General features: G+C 52.6%; 1 protein-coding gene across 5 annotated transcripts in view; it reads right to left on the bottom strand.

The window, feature by feature from the left end:
• The window catches only part of UBASH3A (ubiquitin associated and SH3 domain containing A), a 40526-nt gene that overhangs the window by 3394 nt on the left and 12375 nt on the right, over positions 1-24757 (bottom strand). Inside the window, exons 7-13 of one of the 5 annotated variants that reach the window (XR_009262375.1) lie at positions 16115-16241; positions 11275-11374; positions 8284-8406; positions 6555-6647; positions 3947-4091; positions 3157-3263; positions 513-1681 (exon numbers count right to left, since the gene is read on the bottom strand). Coding sequence is in view for 4 of the 5 variants with exons in the window: in XM_058732098.1 (XP_058588081.1) it covers positions 513-622; positions 3157-3263; positions 3947-4091; positions 6555-6647; positions 8284-8406; positions 11275-11374; positions 16115-16241 (805 nt within the window). In the remaining variant the exon portion in view is untranslated. Of the gene's footprint in view, positions 1-512; positions 1682-2686; positions 2871-3156; positions 3264-3946; positions 4092-6554; positions 6648-8283; positions 8407-11274; positions 11375-16114; positions 16242-24757 lie in introns of those variants that run through there. The other 4 variants (XM_058732099.1, XM_058732098.1, XM_058732100.1 and 1 more) reach the window with 4 other exon arrangements.

The following is a 24757-nucleotide window of genomic DNA, read 5'->3' as shown; positions in this document are numbered from 1 at the left end:
GTTTGCAGAGCCCCAGCCCGGCCCCGGACACGCTGGCCGTCACCGCAAGTGCTTGTGTGTTCCATGGTGGGATGACTCCAAAGGCGAAGGGTGGGGGTTCCTTTTGTCCTCTAGCCCCCCACCCCCTGCCCTTGGGTCCCCAGAGCAAGCCAGCCCCGCAGTTGTCCTTTGTCCTTGTATCCACATGGCTTACTACTCCCTGGACCATCTGGTCCACTACAGGGACTGCCTGTTTCTTATTTTTCATATTATCTGGGCAGCAAATGGCCAAAGTTGCCATAATGATGATAAAGAGGACAAACCGCTCCCATCAGCCCCCCACCCAGGACCGCCCTTTGTGTAAGAGCAGGTGCGCACATTCTCAGGACACAGGGCGGGTGGGGTGGGGGGCGTCCCTGCTGCCCCGGGTTGTCTGGACGCCTGCTTTCATTCTGAGAGGGGAGCGTGATGACCCCGTGTGCTCGGGGTGCTTGACTTCACGGCCCGAAGGGGAGGAAGGGGCGGGCACATACCTTTCTCACGAGCTGGGCGAAGTCTCCGCTGTCGCGGGGAGGCAGCCCAAGGAGCGGGCGGGTGCAGGAGTCCAGCGCTGAGCCGTGGCCCACGATCAGGATGACGCCTACTGTACAGAAAGGGACACCTCGGAGTCAGAGCAGGCACGGAGAGCGCCTTCTAGTAGAACGAGAGTCCCCAAAGTCGTCGGGTGGAATCACCCCCGGGGTACACAAAGCCTTGAGAGATCCCGGGTCGGAAGCGGTGCGGCAGGTAACCCCGAGTTGCGGCTCCCCCATGCGTGTGCACGGTCCCTGCTGTATCACGTCCTCGTGCACCTTCTGGGGGCAGCCGCGCCTGTCGGGAGCTTCGGGGGCGGGACTGCGCTGTGACCTGAGGGACCACCTCTTGCGGGATGTGGTGGCTGCCTCCCAGGCTGGGTCCTTCAGCTTGAGAGGCATCAGCCACCACGAGCCTGCTGATGCCTCTCGCTTCAATAACGACACCCTGAGTCCACGGGTGGAGCGAGTCTTCTGCTGGCGGGCGTGACTGCCGCGGGGACCAGTCACAGCTGGGGGGAGCTGGCGGGTCCTGGTGGGTCCACGAGGTGCTGTGGCCGGCCCCACAGGATCCACCTGGAAGAGGCAGTCGGGTGGAGAGCTTCCCTTGAAGGTTCTGGCCAACACAGAACGATTCATTCTTGCTGCTTCCTGACACTGAATTCTCCAGCGTGACCGAAGCCCTGATGTACTATTTCCTGTTAATTCCGCTCTCACATCTCTGGCCTCCGAAGTCACGGTGCGGTGGCAGCCAGGATGCCACCTGGGAGGCGGACGCACTGCTTCGACTCTGGGCCTGTGCTCTCGGTGCTCGGGTGATGTGGGCACGTAGGCTTCAGTCCTCTGGGCTGCAGAGTCATGCGGTGTGCGTGGAGGTGACACCAGGCTGTGCAGGACGGTGACCAGTTCACAGATAACGTCTGCCCGGGGACCGGTGGGGTCGGCTCTTACCCTCCAGCCCGCCTGGAGTTTTTACTCCTCCTCTGCCGCTGGCCACACCTGTCACGCTCCCGCCTGCCTCATGCTGTCCCCTCTCCGGCACTGCTCACCTTCCAAATCCGACTTGTCCTGTCCCTCAAGCATTGCATCCTGACAGCCTCAGCCACACGGGGACGGATGGGCTGTGTTCCCTGCGGTGAGCGTCACAAGACAGTGTTCAGAGGGGTTGGAGCTGATTGAGCAGATCCCCATCCCTGTTCCGGAAGGCCTCACCCCTGTAATGGCGGGGAGTGTCCTCGGAAGGGCAGAGCATCCTGTGGACACTGAAATTCAGCTCAGGACGGAGGCTCAAACTGGAGCAGCTGGACAGCGGTGGCCTGAGGACGGGCCCCCGTTGTACAGCGAAAGGCTCTCACGTCACCGTCTGTCCTGAGGCGCTCTGTCGCAGTAACTGTGCGTAACAGGAGTTTGAGAATCAACCAAATGCCACTAAGCTGTGGCTTCCGGAAGCACATTCCCCAGGGTGCCAACCGGTCAAAATGGGCCATTTGTAAAGCAGCCTCGTGGCCGGCTGTGTTTGGGGGAGCTGGGCGCGGCCAGGTTTGGGTCTCTTCCTACAGGATGTGAGGGAGCGTGTCCCCCTGGCGCGTTGGGACTGTCCGGGGAGGCCAGGTGCTCAACTCTTCCCTGAGAGCAGAGACGGTCTTCCCTCGTCAGCAGACATCTCTGCCTGAGTCTGCGGGATGAGGGACGAAGGATAACCAGGTGGGGAAGCGGGTCTGGTGGTCTCTCACTGCCTCGGAGACTCTTCCTCGTGTTATTCAAAACTCCTAATATTCTGGATGTCATGCCTTTCCCCAACAATCTCCAAACTCTTTGAGGGCAGAGCGCGTGCCTTCTTCGCGTGGATTTTCCCCACGACGTTTTATTTGGTCTCTGACACGTCGCTGATGTTCAGCGCGCTAACTTAAAATTCTAAAGGCTCACGTGTCAACTTTTACCACGGATGTTTTCAAATATCCCCCAACAGGCCCACAGGTGGGTCTAACGCATCCCGGAGCCGCCATGGCGTGACATTGGCACATCGCGCACCATCCGTGAGTACACCGCCCCTCCCCCGCTACCCCCACTGTCCCACATTCCACAGACTATACCTCAGTCTGCCCCTTCACGTGACCACTTCCCACCCTGCCACGCCCAGCCTGCCACCGCCACACCTAACAGAATTCACGCGGTTTCTCAGGCATGTCCACATTCAGACTCCACACTCAAATTCCGTATTCAGGTTTCTCTAACGGTCTCAACCGTCTACACGTACAGATGTTTTGTTCGAATGTGACCTGACATCTGGTTCGAGTTCCATTCTTAGTCTCTTGTTTCCTAGGAAGCGGACACGAGCGGTTTGTGTTGACCCTGCTATCCTGGATCCCATCGGCTCTCGGTGACAGAATCGGGACCCCCCCCACCCCCGGGTGGTGGCAGCCACGCGCCCGGTGACTGCAGAGGCCTCCGTGTGACACTGTTGGTTGGGGAGGGGGCGGACGAGGTTGGGGCTTTCCTAAACCCTAAAAATTGGCCAGTTTCCACCCCAGAGGTAAGACCCCACCTCCCCGGGGGGCTGCCCATCCCCAGGGCCCGGGGGCTGGGGGACGCGGGAGGCCCTTACCGTCCCGTGGGCGGATGCTGGTGATCCATCCGACGCTCACCGCACACCTGTTCACATACTCGTCGTAGCTCTCGGCCGGCATGAGGGAGGCGAGGGGAAACGCAGGCCTGGAGGAGGAGACGGGGGTGGCTGCCACGCCGGCCTGCTGGCCGTGTGGTCAGCGGGAGAAGGAGAAGCCCTTCCGGGAGGGCGGGGCTCTAGGTCCACGTGACAGTCCAGTGTGGGCCCCAAGCAGGCCGGGGGCCGACGTTCGATCTCTAGCAAGTACGCTCACTGAACCCCAGGAGGGTTTGTGACGGCAAAGAGTGGGCCGTGGCAGAGAAGGACAAACTGTGTCTCCTGGACCGCACCCTGGCCGGGCTCCCGGAGCCCGCGTCTCACGAGGCCGACCGTGGGCTTCCGTGTCCAACCGCGTAGGGTCGGTTTTAGCGAGACTCCTGCTATCACAGGGAGCCGGAAGCCCTACCCTTGGTGTCTGCTCCTCCTCGAATCCTGAGCAAACCCCACCTCCCCCGTCACCCAAAGGTGATGCCTGTGCACGCTCACTCTGGCCTGCCTCAGCAAAGCTACTGCCCCATCCCTCAGTAGCGTCCCACCTCTGCCCTGCTCCTTCACTAAAATCCCTCACTTGTCCCCATGATGTTCAGAGCCGGGTCCAGTCCTGGTCCCTGGTCACACCCCTAGTGTAGTGGTCCCCCAAATATAGTCTTTAATGCTGTCGTGAATGTTTCTTCTTGGGCAGGAGCTACGGAGGTGCCCCACCCCGGCAGAAAGGGAGGGAATGACCCACCTGTAATCCATGCTGACGTTGAAACCCGCCTCCTGCAGCTCGTCCAGGGTCATGAGGGTTGGGGTGGTTTTGCCGGACTCCCATTTTGTCCATTCAAAGATGCCGGGTTCCACTCTTATCTTAATTGTTTTCTCCAGTTTGAGCTCTGGATCCAACGGAATACAAGCGTTTGTAATCCTCAGTGTCCAGATTGGTTTTATGTGAGTCTCTTAAACAATACTTTTTAAAAAAAAAAAAAGTGGGTTTTTTTTTCCCTTGGCAAATATTGTTCTGTGATTACTTACAGCTGTGCTATTTCTTTTTTTTAAAGTTTATTTATTTATTTTGAAAGGGAGAGAGAGAGAGAGGCAGAGAGCGGGAGAGAGAGAATCCCAAGCAGGCTCCGAGCTGTCAGCGCAGAGCATGACTTGGGACTCGAACTTATAAACCATGAGATCATGACCTGAGCTGAAATCAAGAGTTGGACAGTTGGCCAACGGACACACCCAGGTGCCCCTGCTATGCTATTTCTAAGACAGAACCCGCCAGATGGTTGAAAGGCATCTGAGGAGCAGTGACACCTGTCCGTAAGGAAGGGGACAGAGTCTGCCCGGCCTGCGAGATGCCACTATCAGTGGGTCACCCTGATGGTCCCATATATCTCTACAGCCAGACTAGCACTGGGCCTCATCATTGATCAAGAGTGAGAGCACACCATGTCGACCAACCCAGCGATCCATGGAAAAGACTCGGCCAATCGAGGAGCACACTAGTCACCACTGAGGCGCCATCTTGACAGACACCCAGATTGAGGAGAAGGTGAAGGGTGAAGGAGCTGTCTCTTGGAACACCCAGATTTCTCCTAGCTACCCTTCCCGAGAATTTCATACCTCGACCAAGAGAACACCTATAGCATAAGGCCATCTCTTTGAGTGGGGGAAAGAGGGCCTGAATGCTTTTATTTGAAATGGAGAAAATGTCATTAAGCTCCAATGCTGGAAATAAATCAGTTCCCCAAATGTATTCCAGGTCCACGGAACAAGTTCCTTTGCCAAAGCACATTGACGAAAGGGAGTTACACGGTCTAACCAGACTCCTGAGTTCCCTCCAGCCTGTGGAGGGCCCGTGTCCAGTGCGAACAGTTGGAGAGGTTCCCAAAGGGTCTTGGCCACTCCTTCTGTGGAGCCATCTTGCAGCCACTTTGTTCTGTGGGTCACATTTTGGGAAATGGCCCATCTGGACAGTCACTGACATGACAGTGAAACTAAGGGTAGCATGTAAACCTCTCAGATGTCAGTCTGGAAACAGGTCTGTCCTGTTCCAGGACCTGTGAAGAGGGTTGAGCGCCCTCATTTTCCTGAACAACCCAGAATTTATACACTTGGACTTTAAACAGCATCGTGATAATTAAAAAAGACGTTCTGCATATAGACCAAAAGTCCATGAGACATCGTATTAGAGACATTGACGTTATCATCACCGGAGAACATTTCTGAGAACTTTGTACTTCACTTGTCGAGCCCACCCGTCATTAGCTCCAGCTCTCTACCTGGTCCTCCACATCTGCCCCTGCAGGAAAGCCCCAGGCCCTGTGGTGGCTGGGTCTCCATGTAAAGTCAGTACTCAGTGACCACCCTCTATCTCTCTGATAGACATGTCGTGCCTTCCGTGCACCCCAAACCTCCAGAGGTCCTTCCCTTTCTCACTTCCAGCTGGTGGCCTGACCCCCACTGTCTCTAAGAAAGTAGAGGCAAGCCCCCTCCCCCACATTAGCACACCTGCTGTGTCTGTGTCCACGTCTTCTGCCCTCTGTCCCATCACTGTGGGGCTTTGGCCTGTGCTCCTGCACTGCTGACTACATCATGTCCACTGCCCCCTCCTCGCCCCCTCCCTCCAAGAGGGCAGGGCAGGGCTCCAGCAGCAGACGAAGAACCAAGGCCCCCAGGACAAGCTGCACTTCTCTGGCAGGAACTTTCTTTTTCCTGCAGGCAGAAGCTGCTAAAGACGGTCTGGGGGCTTCCTAAGGGACATCAGCCTTCAGTGGTGCTGGACAGCTGCCAGCAGCCGCTCCCCTCGCCCTGGCAAGAGTCATGAGCTTGGCCCTCAGAAGGGACCACAGCTGTTCCCAGCTCTGTGGGCTTTTGAAACCCCTCCTCAGGTGCTGTTTTGAAACCACATGGCAGGGGCGCCTGGGGGCTCTGTCAGTTAAGCGTCCAACTTCGGCTCAGGTCATGATCCCACGGTTCGTGGGATCAAACCCCATGTGGGGCTCTGTGACAGTGCAGAGCCTGCTTGGGATCCTCTCTCTCTCCCTTTCTCTCTGCCCCTCCTCTGCTCTCTCTCTCTCTCTCTCTCTCTCTCTCTAAACATATGTTAGATACAAGCAGATGCAGGTGGACAGTGTGATGACAGGCTCCTGCACTCGATTAGAATCCTGGCATTCCAGAAATGTTGATGGGCTCAGTGTCTGCTAACAGCTCTCGGAGGACTGGTCCAAAACTGTCTTGCGACTTCTATGGCCATTCATTGCCACTCATCCGATTCTTACCCCCCTTCCCTTCCCTCCCCCCTTTGGAGAATAACCATGAGGTCAGGGCCACCTGCGATGCTCACTGCAGCTCTTACCGACCTTCCAGGATGTGTTTGGCTGTCTGCACACAGCGGAGGGCTGGGGAGGTGAAGACGGAGGTGATTCTGATGCCGCTGTCCAGCAGTGCTTCTCCTGGAAAACAGCAGGTGCAAAAACCCCTCTTCACAATTGTAACCTCCCATGGGGAGGACTCTGAGGGCTGGCTCACTACCTGAGGTAGGCAGGATCTTAAACGGCCCCGAGATTTCCAGCCCCTGGTGCACCCACCCGTAAGGTCCCCATGAGTGTGGCTGGAGGCTGTGAATGTGGGAGTGTTGTGTCCTACGGCAGAAGCGAGATAATTGCAGGTAAGCCTCAACCATCCGGGTGAGCCCGTTAAAAGCAGAGATTTATCTCTGGCTGTCACAGAAAAAAAGTCAGAGAGTCCAAGGTATGCGGATTCCGCATGCAAGATATTCCCTACTGCAGGCTTCGGAGATGGAGGGGGCCACATGGCAAGGAGCGTGGGAGCTGAGAAAAGAAAGCCCTTTGGTGATGGCCAGCAAGGGGACCAGGACTTCAGTCCTACGACCGCAGGGAACCGAATTCCCCCAACAGCCTTTTGGGGGAAACTGCAACTGCTTCCAAGAGGCTCCAGATGGGAGCTCAGCCCTGCTGACAGTTGGAGTTCAGGCTGTGAGATCCTGAGCAGAGAGGGACAAGCCCGGAGCTCACGTTTCCTCTCGCAAAATTAGAGGGCCTGGCCCCTGGGAAAGAAGGGGACCTTTTTAGGAAATGCACGGTGCCAAGCTGGCGAGGCTGTAGGGGAGGCTGTCACGGGCTGGATCGTACCCCCAAATTCATCTGCGGGGGTCCTCACGCTCCGTTCCTCAGAGTGTGACCTTCTTTGGGCACAGTGTCTTTATAATGGCAGTCAGATTACGATGCGGTCACTGGGGGGGGAGGGGCTCCGGTTCAATCTGACCGGCGTCCTTCTCAAAGGGGGGAGTTTGGACACAGCCATGATGGGCACAGAGGGAGGCGAGGAGGCAACGGAGGCGACGTGAAGACCCAGGGAGAAGGCGGCGTCTATAAGCCCAGAGGAGGGGCCTGGAGCAGCCGCCCTCATGGCCTCGGGAGGAACTCAGACGCCTGGCTTCCAGAACCGCAAGAGAACAAACACATTTCTGCTGATGGAGCCACTCCACCTGTGGTACCTCATCAGGGCGTCCCCGGAAATGAGTGCAGAGGTCAAAAACTGCCCGCATGGACACCCCTTCAGAGACCCTGAGCTCCTTCCGGTAACCAGCAGTGTGCAAGCCCACACACCTCCCTCATTTCTTGATTCGGGTCTTTTCATTCATAAAATGAAGACCAGATGAACCCGTTGGCTTTTTTGGCTCTAAAAAGTCAACCATGTGGGACCAGAACCCCAGACATAAAGCATAAGCCCAGACTGAGAGATTCTGAAGTAAAATCAGAGAGGATATGTTCTTTAAAAAAAATTTTTTTAGTGTTCATTCCTTTTTCCTCCCCTCTCTTGTATCTTTCATTCCTTCTGAGCCCCCCAACTATCCATCCTGGGTCAAACCCCTGCACCTGCTCTTACTAGCTGTGTGGCCTTGTGCAACTTCCTTAACCTCTCTGTGCCTGAGCCGCTTCCTCAGCAGAATGGGGTTAATGCTAACACGGACCTCCACGGGCATGTAGCAAGGGCTCAGTATGCATTAGTGATCATCATTGCTGTGATTAATGTTACTATTTCTACCAGAATGATCCCCAGACATACCTGCTATGCGGGACTGGAAAATTCCACACGATGATAGTGGAGGATCATTTTCAAAGTCTTTGATTCCACTGCTCCTTCTGGGCAGACTGCAAGGGAAGTTCAGGTCTGGCCGGTAGTATTTCCCTGAAGCATAAATAATCACCAGGCGTTCAGGCCCACCGACTTAGTGCAGGTTTGAAACCCCCAAGATCACGACCCACAGGGGAAGCAAGGTTATCATTTAAATTGTTGTCATCTGTGTTTTTTCTTTTTTTTTAAATTTTTTAATGTTTATTTATCTTTGAGAGATAGAGACAGAAACAGAGTACAAGTGGGGGAGAGGTAGAGAGAGGGACACAGAATCCAAAGTAGGCTCCAGGCTCTGAGCTGTCAGCACAGAGCCCGATGCGGGGCTCGAACTCACGAGCCGTGAGATCATGACCTCAGCTGAATTCAGATGCTTCACCGACTGAGCCACCCAGGCTCCCCTCATCTGTGTTTTTTCTTAAAGGTGCTCTGCGATTTGGAGTCAACCGTGACACATCTCTTCAAATGCACAGGACACAGGTGTCAGCCCCAGAAACCTCGAGACCCTCTGAGGTCTCCTCAAGAAGATTTACTCATACAATCTTCTTGATTAAGAAAGGAATGTCTCCATTACTGACTGAGCTAAACTTGATAGACATCTCAAGTTGGCATTAATTACGGAAGGGAAATTCTACCCATCCCCGCAGCAGCTGACAGTGTGTTACATTGTCCCCGGGGACAGAGTGCACATGGCCAGAATGCTCCTTCAGTCGATTGCTGGAAATCAGGTGGATCCGTGGGGTCTCCCCTCAACCCTCCAACCAGAGGCTGCAAAACGCTTACCCTGACTTTGACCTTGAGCTCTATGATCTGACAATCTGGTGCAAATCCTGGGACCACCAGTTACTAGTTGTATGATTAGAGTCAACTGACTTACTCTCCCTCATTAGTGAAAGGGAGAAATGATAGAGCTGTTACAACGAATCAGTGTGGTAATGCCCGGATCCCAACGCCTGGCTCAGGGGAGGTGGTCGATAAGTGGTAAGCTCAACCTCATATTGAGTTATTGATTACCCCTACAGAGGACACTATGCCACACCAAGCCCGCACGTCCCCCCAAGCAACCCCAAACCTTCCGGCTGCTGGTAGTTTCTAGCAGCCCAGCCTCCTTTCCTGAGACCTGCTGCACATCCTGGGGTAGACCCTGTCACTAACCCTGCCCGAGCACACCAGCCCAGCCCTCCACATGGCCTCCTAGCCCTTCACAAACACAAAGAGGCAGCTTGCTACTTTGAATGCCTTGCTTTCATGCATGACTTTCCTGGAAGCTCCCTCCTTGGCATTTCCATTGGCAGAGACTTTGTTTGAAGAAAGGCTTTCATTAAATGCCAAAACATATCTTGTGTTTTCTGGGGAAAGTCCTATTTGTTTTCTTCCCAGAGAAGGTCCCTTGATGGTATTGTTAACCTGTTCCACGTAGGTCTTTTGTCCTCGTTGACGCTTTATCTGTGAGAAGCAGAGCGCGGAGCTCAGAAGAGGATAAGGATTGGAGCAAAGTTAGGGTCTGATGGTGTAGAGCCTCAGATGGAGGGGGGTCAACTGGCTAGCACCACTGAGAAATGAAGGGCCATATGAGGGCCAGAAGTGAGCAGAAACGAGGAGGAGATCTGGGGTCCGAGGAAAGTCTGGCAGCACCCCCTGAATACCCCATTGTAATTGATTAAACAATGTAATACGCAAAGTTTGGACAAATTAGACTGTCAGTATTCACGTTATCAAGGCCTGCTCGGCCTGTGGAAAGAGCCACCAGGAGCCTCCTTCCAGCTGGGACTATCCGGTGTCTTTCCCCTGTAGATGACTCAGTCTTTTGTCAATACGCTTCCTCTTTCCATGATGTCCAATGAACGTCTTTGGCGCTGGTTGTTTTGTGTCAGTTCTCACACCGCCACGGCCACACGCACACTGACGTGGTGTGCGATTTCAATCTGTGGTTTCAATAATTGTTGTATTACAGGGAAGTTTCTTCTCATTGCACGTCTGAATGTCAATTTGTCCTCACAGCCACGTGTCATCCTGTTGTCTCTTTCCTGAGCCTTTGCGCCTGTGATTGATCTTGTTTTATAGAGACAAGCATAGCATCACTTCCGTAGGGTCTTGTAGATATGTTTGGCCATGATGTAATCCATTCAGAATTTTCCTGGTGCATGCTGGTCATCTGCCAGTGGTTTCCCCTACTCATTTCCCCCCTTTCTTATCCTGCTGGGCTCCCAGAGGAATTCCAAAAGAGCTTAGCTAGACCAGTTACTGTGAATAGATTTTATCACTCTGTTCATTCAGTATCTTTAGTTGTACAATTATTTGTGGCTTAGATGTTGTGGCATGCTGGGCTTTCCATTCAGGGGTGTGCATTGGTATAGATGCGTATCATTGTGGGTGGGCTGTACTTATAAGCACTGTCCTTTGTTCCTGGTATCCAGTGGGGTGAACTTGGGATAAGCAAGACACACGTTCAAAATATGTCCATCAGTTGAGTTGCACAGCTAAACATTGCAGGGAAGCTACCACAGCAGCGAAGATTATCTCAGAGAGATACAGCAATGAGACTGAGATAGGGTTGTGCCAGCAGCTGAGGGTTCAGAGACCGCAGGTCACGGTGACACAGTGTCAACTCAATGCTGCACTCGCTAACCAACTTGCCGCGTGTGCGTCCAGAATAAAGACGACTGTCCATGGGTCACACCAGCTAATCGCTTACTGTTGATAGCCATTCCCCCATCTTCCACAAAGCATTTGAAGTAAGATACTTACAGACAGTGTGCACGCATAGAATATCTCCGGAGAAAGATATAGCACGTACCCCTCCCACATATACTATCACCCTGAAGAACGGTGCCACAGGGGACCCGGCTCAGGAAACGGAGAAGTGATGTCATTTGTTAGATCTATGTACTTTCTGGGGCTAGATCCTGCCAGGATGTTACCTACCATCAGGAGTGGAACACTGCTGCAGCCACGACTTCCCGAAGATTTGATCCACTCTCTCCCCGTGGCGCACCACCAACACACTCTTCCTCGCTATTGTGGCCTGAGATGGTGGAGGAAAGACATGGGCAATTTAACACCCCCATTCTTAGACTTACTCAATGGGCACCTCCCCTCGTCATCCCACAGGTAGCCCAGAAACAGAGTCCTCGTCTTCCTTGCTCAGGGACTGTAGCCCATTTCACCAAAGTCATTGCAGTGAAAGAAGGTTGGGAATTGAAGGTGGGAATCTCTTTAATTTCTGGCCACTTTCTGTTTCCTGGGCATTATGACATTATCAAGGGAAAGAAAACCCACAGGAATAACCTATGCCATACACAGCACACCAACTTGTCTACCTTTCTGTTTCTTCTAGGTCCTTACCCCATGTCCCTCCAGACTGCTCTCATGGAACACCACAGGCTGGGGGCTCATCAGCTACAGATCCTTATTTCCCATAGTTCTGAAGGCTGGAAATCTGAGATCAGGGTGCCTGGCGACCTTCTGGGCTGACTTCTTGCTGGGTCCTCACGGGGGGGGGGGGAAGGGGCAAGGGATCTCTGTGGGGTCTCTTGTATTGTAAGGGTTAAATTGTAGTGTAGGGCTAACCTGTAGCCTTAACAAATAACAGCTTTGTTTTAACACTATAGGTTAAAAGATAACAGCCTTATCCTATCAATCAAGGGAGGGATTAGTGTTTGGATGGGGGCAAGGGCCTGTTTGAACTGTTTCCACCTGCGAACTCTTCCTTTGTTCTGTTCCCAGGTGATAATAAGACGATGTGGTCGGCTATAAAAGCTCTGTACCCCGGCTCTCCGAGACTGCACTCTGGTCAAGACTGTCGGTCCCAATCGATCGGTTTGCCTTGCCTCTCACTGCAATAAACTTTGTTGTGACTGTCACTGGTGCCCGTAGCATTCTGTTTCAGGAGTCGTGTGGATGCAACAGGATAAGGGCAGTAATCCCATCATGAAGACCCCACCTCCCCTGACCTAATTGAGTCCCAGAGGCCCCACCTCCTAATGCTAGTACATTGGCAGTCAGGATTTCAACATACAAATTTTGGGGGGATGCAAACATTCAGACAAGAGTATCGCTCCATAGTGACTTCTTAGGACATTATCTATATCTATACATATATATATTATCATATAATAGATACTGTGTATTTTCTCTGCGTGTAGATACTGCTGTCAGCATCCCTGGGGCCTAGCATACTGGGAGCATGCATGTCAGAGACTAGGACACAAGCTTCAGTTCACAGATTCCCCACCTAGGGACCTTGGATCTCATTGGGACCAAGGGAAAAACATAGAAAGATGAGTCATAGAAGAAGATGAGAGGCAGAGGTGGCAAGTCCTACCACAGCAGGAGGGCTGGGGGGACTTCAGGTAGGACATGGAACTTGGTCATGCCTGGAGCCAAGGTCACCGGGGATGGTGGGCCAAGGTCACTGGGGATGAATGGGCCAAAGTCACCAGGATGGGCTGGCCAAGCTCACCAGGGATGGTCAGAATGAGAAGGGCGCTGGGCAGGCAGCTGTAGCTGGTGGTCAGCTTGTCTTTGCCCAGTTCCTTTTCCGCAGATGGACCCTTTCCTCCTGCTTCCCATCTTTGGCCTCATAGCAGTTTGAGGCTGGGCTCAGGGGTGAGAAGGAAGGAGCCGATATTGTGTGTTTTTGCTGCAGAGTGGAGTAGGAAGGGAGGCGGCGAGACATGGCCCTCCTCAGCATGGAGCCCCATCACCAATCCCCAGGCCCGCTCTGATTTCTCCCAAATCCTAGAACGGAAAACGCAGATGCCTTGGACACCCAGCACCCTGGAGAGACAATGACACATCTGTACCCCAGGCAATGCTACTGGCCCTTCCCTTTCAGATTTGATTCTGCAAACAGAGTGGAGCCTGGAGGGTCTGCACCAGCTGCCTCCTTTCTCAGCACTTCTCTGAGTTTGTTGGCAGGGTCAAGTGGCACCATGTGTTGGCACGTGCTGAGAAGGAGGTGGCGGGCAAACACCACGTGCCTCATGGTGTTCTCAGGGCCAGCACCACGGACAGCTCCTGCCAGACCCTCGTCCCTCGTGAAGTCCACAGCCACGCACAGTCTCCAGCGGCTTAACCCGCCGGCCATTCCTGGCCAGTCTGGCTGCCTTCTGATGTGTGCATGAAATGTGTTGCTTGTGAGCCCGTGGAACATTCCAAGTCTCCATGCACAGGTTCTCAGGGCCTCGGGGCCCATGCTCCAAAGTGGACATATGGTCAAAGCAAAGCCAATATTATGATGGTCTCTTAATACAGGGTGCAGACATTTGGTTCTGGAGGCAAACACCCACCTTCTCGGGTAGAGCACCAAAGGGAAGTTGGTCTTGTCTTCCACTTGTGAAGTATGGTTGATGCCTATTTTCACCAGGATGCCTTTCCCCAGGAGGATGAACATTAAAATGTCTCATCCCTGCCCCCTGCCTGCAGGCAGATTGCAGGACACACAGGGCTCCCAGCCTTAGTCTGCTTACTGAGTCTCCAAGTACTGTTGATCGCTTTGGGCTGGGGTTTTGAGTTTGGAGCATCTTCTTCCCTGGGTTTTTTAATTTGGAGCATTTGAAATTCGAAATGCAGAGCTTTGTAACAGGCGTATCAGGAAAAAGTGCAGGGTCCACGGGGAGTGGAGTGACCTTGCTTTTGGGGTCCAGGGGATACCAGGGCCGTGTCGCCTCTTTAGACACGAGGTCCCCGGGTGGAGGTTAAGTGTTGCTGCTGTAACAACGCATCACCGCCTGGAGGCTGAGAGCAAAAGACATGTGTTCCTTCAGAGTCTGGAGGCTAGAATTCCGAAGTCACCGTATCAGCAGAGCCGTGCTCCCTCTGAGGCTCTAGGGGGTGATCCTCCCTGGCTTTCTCAGCTCCGGGGCCCCAGCAATCCCTGGATTTGGCTGAGACACTTCAGTCTCTGTCCCGATACTCAACACAGCCTCCTCCTCTGTGTATCTGCGTGCTCTTTTCTTCCCTGTGGGTCAGATCCCCTGTTTCTCCCTCTCCTAGTGGCTGCTGTGATTAGATTTAGGCCCCCCCGGGACACTCCCCATCAAGACCCTTAGCTCAGCCCCATACGCAAAGACGCTTCCTCCATATAAGAGACCACTTGCAGGTTCCAGGGATTAGCTCCCCATATCTTTGGGGCCGTTCTTCAGCCTACTGACGTCCATTCACCAAAGCTGATGCCACTGTATTCTCTCCTTACCATACGGAGGGGGGACCTCAGAGCAGGTGAGGAGCATTCGGCTCACAGGGAGACATCTGTCGGGCTTTCACCCATTTAGAGCCGCGGCAAGTTCAGACACAGGCCAATCTGTGGGCCGACCCTCCCATTCCAGCTTCTCCCGCCCCCCATCTGGAAAGGGGGGCACGGCCTCAGGGAGCCCCACCCCAGTCCATGCCCTCTCCCCTGCAGCCTACCAAGGGGGGCAAGTCCCGCCTCCGCTGTGCCTTCCGGAGTCTGGGCAGTCTGGGTAAAGGAGCCCCGGTTTTGTCTGTCTCTGGCTCCCAGCCAGTGGCCGCTCTGCCCGGGGCCGCTCTGGAACTGGAGATCCATCTACAGGGGACGATCTGTGGCCTCCCCAGTGCCCAGCGTCCTGTGCTCAGCTCTCGTCTGGACCAAGCCCACCTCAGCCTGGAGGCAGCCTCTGAGGGGCTGGTGGCTTCTTGGGGAAGGAGGGCGAGTTTGGATTTAGGGTGATTCGATCAAGAGTCCCGATGAGGGTCTTCATTTGGTCATTCGGTGATTCATCCAATGAGACTTACAAACCAGGCCCTGAGCCAGGTGCTGAGGACACAGGGACGAGCCAGACAGCACAGGCCTGCTCTCTGCGCAGGAACAGACTCTCAGCACTGAGGGCCTGGCCTGCGGCGGGCACCTTGTTTCCCGTAATCCTCCAAAACAACCGAGTTCAGGGGCGCTTACGTGCCTGAGTGGCCCCCGCAAGCTTCCTCCCCTCCATAAGTCTCAGTCTTCCCATCTGTAAAATGAGGACTGACATATCCCATGCTGGCTGCAGGTGGCCGGGATGAAGTCCTCGTGCAGCGTGGGGGCACAGGAGGCGGGACGTGGAGGGACCACTTTGGAGACTCCTCGGGTCAGAGAGGCACCCCCACTGAAGCGGGAAGTGGCCAAGGGCTGGTTGCACGTGCTGGCCTGCCCCCTGGGGCTTCCTGGGAAAGGAACCAGAGGGCCAGCCTGCCCACCGCCCTGACGGTGTCGGGGATACCATGTCACTTGTGTGCTTTGGAGGAGGGGCTGCCTGCTCCGAGGAGGTCCTGCGGGCAGCCTTCACCCATGCACGCACGCCTTGCGGGTGGCAGGGCCTCTGTGCCCTTGCTGTGCCCCAACGCCTGGCCCTGCGGCCTCTGGCCCTCACGATTACCGAGCACCAGTATCCTCTCTCCCAGTGCAGGCTTGAAAGCTCAGAACCTCCAACTTTTGGGGCTCTGGGGGAGGTGGCTTCTTCAGGGTCACACAACTTGCTGAGATCATTGGTATAAGAGTCTGGGATTCTGGGTAGGGCTGTGTCCCTGCGTTTTCCCTGCCTTATGTCCTGGCATCATTACTGACAGAATGACAGACACATGCTTTGTGTTCTTGCAATGCCCAGCAGGCTGCCGTGAAGGGCTCGCAGCCCGGCTCACAGCTATGGGGCGTCCATCCCTCTGCCCCCTGGGTCTGTAGCCGTACCCGAGGGCCTGAGTCTCCCAGGGAGTTGACATAAAGTGTGGTTTCCCTTCGTTCACCTTGTAAAGCAGGGAATTCTGTCACCTGTAAAGCCTGGATGCTGCTAACGTCCCTCGGCGTCTGTGGAGGGTGCGGTTCTCCGTTTCGCCTGCTGCTGGCTTCCCCGTCCTTTCTGGAGGCCAGGTCCATGGCCAGGCTGAAGGTGTATGTCCTGTGGAGGAAGAAACGAGGGTGCTCTTGTCATGAAGGCATTGGGAAGCGACCTGCCCGCATCTGGTCATGCGTGTGGGTGGGAATGCTCACGACAAGATGGGCAGGTAAGGTCATTGTCGAGGACACAACACAATGGTGTGTTTAAGGAGCTCAGTGCTCAGCGCATAACAAATCCCGAGTAAATCTTGGTTGTCCGTCATCACTGTCACCACCGGTTATGGGCTGAGCCGTGTCTCCTTGACATTTGGAGTCCTGACCCCCAGTACCTCAGAGCGTGACTTTATTGGAAACGGGGTCTTTAAAGAAGTAATTACGGTAAAATGTGGTCAGCAGTGTGGCCCGATTCTAAATTATAAGAAGAGACCAGGAGGTACAGAGAAACACACGGATGCTGGCACAGAGGAAAGACCATGAAGAAGCACCAGGAACGTGGCCGTCTACACGCCAAAGAGAGGGGCCTCTGGAGGAACCAGGCCTGCCGACACCCTGATCCTGGACTTGCAGCCTGTGACCTTGACAGAATAGATGCGGGTGTTTTCCGCCCCCGGGGTCTGTTGTGCGGTAGGGTGGTCCAGGCAACCCAGTACCATGTCCTCGTAGATTCACCTTCTGAAATAGCCAACGGTGGGAAGATAGGTGTGGCTGGGATATAAGAATGAATAAGCAGTGAAGAGACACATTAAGATCTAGGGAAACACGGAGGAAAGGGGTGGGACGCAGGGAAGAGATCGCTACCTGTCCGACCAACCAAGAGAGATGCTGTGAGGTGGGCACGCCTCCAGGTGGCCTGGGAAGGACGGAGGGGAAAAGTCACAGCTAAATAGAGTGGTGTGAGCTCCTCAACATGAGAGGGGCCATGCAGGTGCCCCAAGTGAGTGTCTGGAAGGAACAGGGAGAGTGGCCAGAGGAGGACAGAGAAGGGCATCTGCCTGCTCCACGAGCAAGAAACTGGCCAAGTTCCCTATGGGAAATTATCAAAGGAGAAATCATGTTTATAAATTCTATGTTGAAATAATCTACAGTCGGGGCACCTGGGTGGCTTAGTCAGTTGAGCCTCTGACTTGATTTCGGCTCGGGTCACGATCTCATGTTTTGTGAGCTCAAGCCCTGTGTCGGGCTCTGTGCTGACAGTGTGGAGTCTGCATGGGATTCTGTCTCTCTCTTTCTCTCTCTTTGCCCCTCCTGTGTGCATGCTCTCTCTCTCTCAAAATAAAAGTAACAAACTTAAAAAAATAAATATAAAAATAATCTATAGTCAACAACCAAATAATCCAACTAAAAATGGGCAGAAGACACGAACAGACATGTCTCCAAAGAAGACGTTCAGGCGGCCAACAGACACATGAAAAGATGCTCATCATCACTCATCATCAGGCAAATGCAAATCAAAACCACAGTGGTTTTGACCTGTCAGACTGGCTAAAATTAACAACAAGAAACAGCAGGTGTTGGCCAGGATGTGGAGAAAGGGGAGCCCTCGTGCACCGTTGGTGGGAATGCAAACTGGTGCAGCCGCTCTGGAAAACAGTACGGAAGTTCTTCGGAAAGTTAAAAATAGAATTACCCATCGATCCAGTAATTGTGCTACTGGGTATTTACCCCCCAAACACATAACACGAATTCAAAGGGATATGTGCCCCCCTATGTTTATAGCAGCATTATCTACAGTAGCCAAATTACGGAGAGAGCCCAAGTGTCCACCAGCTGATGAATGGATAAAGAAGATGTGGTATATAGATACAATGGAGTATTACTCAGCCATCAAAAAGAATGAAATCTTGCCTTTTACAACAACGTGGATGGAGCCGGAGGGTATTATGCTGAGTGAAATCAATCAGTCAGAGAAAGCCAAATACCGTATGACCTCACTCATGTGGAATTTGGGAAACGAAACAAATGAGCAAAGGGGGAAAAAAGAGAGAGAGAGAGAGAGACAAATCAAGAAACAGACTCAACTGCAGAGAGCAAACTGATGGTCACTAGAGGGGAGGTGGGTGGGGGATGGGTTACTAGATAATGGGGATCAAAGAATATACTTATGATGAAATTAATTAATTAATCTAATTTAAAAAATCTACAATCTGAGTGGAGAAGAGGAGCAGTAGCCAGAAAGGGAAACAAGAAAAAAGGGCTTGTGCTTGAGTTTGTTTTCAAGGATAGCGGTATGTTTGTTTGCTGGAGGGAATGACGGGGGGAGAGTCTTAGGAAGGGCAGATGCTGGAGCGGAGCCCTCGGAGGGCGTGGGATGCCTGGGGGCGCGGGGCGTGGGGTGCCGTGGAACCCTGGGCAGGAATTCCAAAAGCCCGGTGTGGTCTGATGGGGGAGAAGGGCACGTGGGCCCAGGCTGCAGGTGGGCGGGTGGCCTGGCGGCCAGAGCTGGTGGCCTCTCTTCTGACTGTTCACCTGTCACTGTGGCCAAGAGTGAAGAATACGGTAGGTGACCTCTGGGCGAAACGAAAACGTCAGAAACGAATCATCCGGAGGGCGGACACCCGGGCCGCAGCCGGTGTGGTCACGGAGGGAGAGAAGGGGAGGTGATGTGCTCATGGGGATGACCGATCAGGGCTCATCGTCCTCATTCCTGTGCTCCAAAGAGCATTGCTCTCCTCCTGCCCTTCCGACTGTAGTGTACTTCATTGTTCTTAACACCCCAAACCCTTCAATTCTAAGCCTTTAACAGTCAGTGTTAAAGACCGATCTGCTAGGTCTCTGATTAAGACTCCTTCTGGGGGCGCCTGGGTGGCTCCGTCAGTTAAGCGTCAGACTTCAGCTCAGGTCATGATCTCACCGTTCGTGAGTTCGAGCCCCGCGTCGGGCTCTGTGCTGCCAGCTCGGAGCCTGCTTCGGATTCTGGGTCTCCCTCTCTCTCTGCCCCTCCCCTGCTTGTGCTCTCTCAAAAATAAACACACAAGAAAGACTCCTTCCGCTACTTGTATGCTTTCAAAGCTCCCCTCGGCGTAGAAATCAGAAATACATTCATTTAAAGTGCCTTCTACCTGACATGATTTTCTGCTTCCGTTCAATTCTCATCTTTGTCGGGAATGGAGTTCTGTGTATGAGGTGAGGCCACATAAAATACCGTTCATTTTATGCCTGTTTCTTCCTCTGTTTCTGATGTGTCAAGCAGGTTGTAAACTTCCTGACAGGCCAGGTTCCCCGCTCTCGTATCTGTTTTGTGCCACTGATCTGTTTTTCTCTTTCCCTCAATCCAGGACTATATCGTTGGTTTATAATAGGTTTTTAATTTTTTTTTCAACGTTTTTTATTTATTTTTGAGACAGAGAGAGACAGAGCATGAACGGGGGAGGGTCAGAGAGAGGGAGACACAGAATCGGAAACAGGCTCCAGGCTCCGAGCCGTCGGCCCAGAGCCTGATGCGGGGCTCGAACTCACGGACCGCGAGATTGTGACCTGGCCGAAGTCGGACGCTTAACCTACTGCGCCACCCAGGCGCCCCTATAATAGGTTTTTAATATCCTAGAGTAACTATCTCTTCTCATTATTTTTATTTTTCAAAGTTTTCTCACCTCTTCTCCTGTACATTCTTCCAGATAAACTTTTCAACCATTCGGTAGAGTTCCAGCAAATGATTCCGTTGGGATCTTTTCCTGCAATTTCATTAAACCTGGAAGTGAATCCGAGAGGAATCGATACATTCACGATTCTTCTTCCTCAGTCATGGACGTGGTGTGTTTGTACTTCCTCGGCCCGTGTGTGAACGTCTGTATTTCTCCCATACAGACGTCATGTCCCCGATTCGCCCGCACTCACCACTAGCCCCCACAAGTTCATGCTGAGACCTGACCTGGGCCAGATTCTGGGGCTCCCCGGGAGCATGCCCCCTGCACCCCAGGCTCTGGCCACTGGCCTCCCACAGACACCGCCTCGTGCCCTGGACCATTCGTGCCTGCGTGGCGTTTTGATCTGGCGAGTGCACTTCTCAAGATGTCTGCAAGTTGTACCTTCTATTTTTGGGTTGTTGCCCTGCTTTGTGCTGGAAACTCCCACTGGCGGGATCCAGGTCACAGGGATTTCTTCTGCTCATGTACTGTCACAGTGTCGGTGGCCGGCTCCTGAGAGGTGCGGGCTTTCGTTGGCCATAAGTGGACCAAGAACACTGGAATCCACGTCCAGACTGCTGACATTCTCCCCTCCTCCCGTAGCAGAGGCCCCATTCGCAGTCTCCCACTGACAAAGGAAACGTCGTGGGTTTCCTCTTCCGGGGCGGGGGTGGGGGGGGAGGGACTGGCACATCCTGCCAGTGTTCTACCTCACAGACAGCAGAGCCTCCTTATCTATAAATAACATCTGTGAAGTCTACAGCCGGAGAGAAAACCAAATTGTTTTTTGCCTGTCTGTCAGATGCAAGTTTTTCTTCAGAGTAGCCTTCACACCCAGGGCAGAGCCCAACGTGGGACTTGAACTCATGACCCTGAGTTCAAGACTTGAGCTGAGGTCAAGAGTCAGACGCTTAACCGACTGAGCCACCCGGGCCCCCCAACAAAGGAAATATAATCAAGATTACGACGAGAGGAGAAAGGAAATAACTGAACATTTAAATAGTTCGGAGTTTCTCTTGAACTTAAGAGAAGTACTTCATGGCCAACTTACACCATGAAAATAGATGGGTGTAAATTTGCCGTGGCTTTTAAAAGGGGCGTAACTGCAGTCTGTGGGGTGGTGTGGACCACATCCTCATAGTAGATTCCTGGGGCAGCTATAACAAGGTGCCACAGACCAGGTGGCTGAAACCACAGACATTTACTGTCTCAGGGCTGGAGTTCAAGGTCCAAGATCCAGGTGTGGGCGGGGCTGGCTCTTCCTGAGGCCTTTGTCTTGGAGGTGTGGATGCTGTCCTCACCGTGTCCTCATACAGTCGTTCCTCTGCGTGTGTCTGTGTCTTCATCCCCTCTTCTCACAGGGACACTGGTCAGATTGGGTCAGGACAACCTTAGGGACCTCATTCTACCCTGATCACCTCTGTGAAGATCCCGTCTCTATAGTCACGTTCTGGGGTGCTGGGGGCCAGGACTTCAACATAGAAATTTGGGGCAGACGATTCAGCCCATGACAGTGCCTTTATTACGTCTGAGATATGCCACCGACTCACTCTGTGGCTTTGGAAATTACTGGACAGGTGTGGCTTTAGTTTTGAAAATCTTCTCACCCTGCCCAGAGGACAAACTCTTCTCTGAGCTCTAACCTTCAAAACCTCTCTGCTGTTTGTTCTAGATTATGCTATATCCATTCTTTTACGTAGAGCATTGAAAACCACTCTGAACCGGGAAGACATTCCCTCATCGTATCATGCTGGTCCCCTCTGATCTCCTTCTTCAAGGCCGTGGACAGATTTTTGGGGGGGGATTTTGTTGCCCAGTGAATCCAAAGACGCCTGGGACCATTTTGAAAAGGCTGGCATTGTATTGGTGATGGGTGACTGATGTTTCAATCGCCAAGCAATGAACACACCTAGATGTGCATAGGTAGAACATACCTATGCAACCTCATACCGAGAAGGGTGTCTCCTCTGGCAGGTAGGGGCTGCTCCCGGTGCACGTGCACATCTGTCCTCGGGCACTGTAAGGCCAGTGGCTGCACATGCCAAGTGGGAGTCCTGAAAGCTCCCAGAGGGGATGGGGGTGCTTCCAGAACATGGCCAGTCAGACGCCCCATCGCCGAGCCCACTACGACTTATTTTTCTCTCTTTTTGTTTCGATTGTTCTTAGTATTTATTAATTCATAAGGGAAACATGTCTTTAGGAAGAATAGTCCCAGAAGTGTCAGGGGTAAAGTCCAGAATGGTTACGTTGGCCACAGGTGGCTGGAGGATCCATTGTGAAGCAAAAAATGTAGGAGCCAAAAACTCATCTTACAGAGTCTTCGCCATGTAGTTCTAGAAATATCTCGGTTTGCCAACTTCCTGGTGGCAGTGAAGCTCTCACATCCTGAGCAGGGAGTGAAGGACCTGCCTCACCCTTCCTGGAACTGTGACGGTCAGTTAGGGTATAACCAGAATCTCCTGATTTCTTAAACAGTTCGTTGGACTGGATGGTGGATGGAGTTGGTTCTCAAGGGAAACAAGTGCTTCCTTAATTGTGTGACATCATCCAGCCTCCCCACCTCCCTGGGCTGGAGTGTCCTCGACTCTCCAGGACAGGAGGCTCTATTGGATTATCTCTGCAGTCCCTTGTGGCACCAATGGCCCATGGCTTTGTGGTAGCCCACAGGACCCATGGCCATGTCTGCCCTTGCACGGTGGTGTTTCTCACAGACAACTGGTCTACCTCATCTTGGTTGGCCGTGACCATTCTGTGGAAGCTGTGTCCCTTTTGCATCAGGTGTGGGAAGGGATCTCACAGCATGCATGCTGGCTGCAACCTAGCCCTGGATTTGTCTGACTTCTCCCCCTTTATTGTCTCTTTGACCCCATGTCCTTATATTCTTTTCTTCAAATTTAAAATGGATGAATTTATATTTTGAATAAGTAATGCGTATATATATATATATATATATATATGGTTCAAATACTTACAAATCATGGATGGTACAGAGTGAAGTCCCTTCCCCAAGTCCTTTTCTCTTCCCCAGCCCCTTTCCCAACTCCCAGGGGACCACTGTGGGAAGTTTCTAGAGATTCTCTTTTCCGGGCCGTGTTTAGGCACAGGCATGCATATAAATCCATATTAAGCACATATATGTAAAGACAATGGTTTTTTACTTTACCCTTCCCCACAAATAGCTCTGTAATATACACTGCGTTCTGCAACCTATCTTGGATTTTCTCATATCAGCACGTAAAATACTTTCTTGTGACCCTTTTTAAAGACTGCAAGTATTGTGTTATACGGATATATCCTAATTTATTTCACTAATACATTGTTTCATGATTTAACGGTCTCTTTTAGGGGAAGTTTAGGTCGTGGTGGGAAGCATACACACACCTTTTCCTGGCTATCCAACCAAACACTAAGCTGGGTGCTGCTGTGCAGAGATTTCTCAGATGCTATTAAAGTGCCGGTCGGTCGGCAGACTTTAAGTTAATGAAAAGGGAGATTATCCTGGGTGGGGGGGAGGGGAGCCTGACTTCTTTCATTGGAAGGTCTTTAAAAAAGGCTCAGGGCTTCCTTGAGCTCAGTGATTCCAAATAGCAGCTGTGCCGGCAACCATTCTCCCACCTGCCTGGGGGGCTTCCTCCCCGATTGTCAGAGGCAGACAAGCGCTTCCGTGAGTCATGGCTTCCAACGTTTGTGGTCCCCTCCCTCCCTTCTTGCCTGCCTGTCCTTGCTTAGCTAGCCCCAACAGTCACACACGGCAATCCCTTAAATGTGTGTGTATGTGTGTGGTGTGTAACACGGCCATACATTATATATAAATAATATGATGTAAATAGAAATTATTACATTATTAATAAATAATTTTTGTATGTTAAATACGAAATGTTCTGTATTTTATAAGTGCATTTCTATTGTATGTGTGGATATGTATATAAATTACTGCTTCTCTGGCTAAACCTTAACTGCTCCTCAACTTGGTATTAAGCGTGGGGTGCTGCTGTGACAAATACCTAAAATATGGGAACGGCTCTGGGACTGAGCCGTGGGTGGAGGTGGGGAGAATTTTGAGACACACGCTAAAAAAATTACTTTGGACAGACTCTTCGTGGTCTTATGGATGCTGGTGAGAGTCACACGTTCCAGGAAACTGGAGGAAGGGGGATCCCTACCATGTAGTGGCAGCACGTTGAGTGAAGTTGGTTTCGGCGCTAAGAATATTTCCAAGCACCGGTTTCCTTTTGTTGCTCACAGTAACACATGTGAGGAAAGAGATTAATGGAGGGAAGTAAATGGGACAAAAGGAACCGGTACCTAATGACTCTGAGCAACCCCAGCCTCTCCAGACAAGGCTAAAAGTGCTAAAATGAAGAGATTCTCCAGCTGAACGCGAAGAAGCCACCAGGAGCCCCACGGCTTCTGGGAGATGCGTTCTGCCAACACCACGTGAGCTTGGGGGAGGACCCTGGGCTTCAGGTAAATCCCCAGCCCCGGCCGAAACCTGAATGTGGCCTCGAGAGACCCCGAGCTAAGCCGTGCCCGGATGCCTGCTGCAGGAAAAGTATGAGGTAGTAAACGTGTGTTGCTTTAGCTGGGGAGTTCACGGTCATCTGCTACAGAGCAGTAGAAAACTGGTAATGGACCTTCGGACTTGACAGTCGACACGCTGAGCCGAAGGCTAGGTAAAGCCAAGCTCGGGCTCTCTGATATAATCTGTCAGGTCCATAATACGGAAGTTTTTACAGTCGTTTCGGGATTACGATCTCAGAAGCCACATAGAGCAATTCATGCTTTCTGAGCATTATTTGCAGAAAACCATGGATCGGCCGAGATATTTACCGTATACCTGCAGGGATAATGTCACCAGCATGGAGAAGGCAATTTTCTTTCCAGTGATGGAATGGTCTACAAGCACGCGGCAACCACTGTTTTCCGAGGGACGTTCTTGGATGTTAATCAGAGA

This window comes from Neofelis nebulosa, chromosome 5, assembly GCF_028018385.1.
Source record: "Neofelis nebulosa isolate mNeoNeb1 chromosome 5, mNeoNeb1.pri, whole genome shotgun sequence".
Taxonomy (NCBI): domain Eukaryota; kingdom Metazoa; phylum Chordata; class Mammalia; order Carnivora; family Felidae; genus Neofelis; species Neofelis nebulosa.
This window is presented reverse-complemented; position numbering and strand designations above follow the sequence as displayed.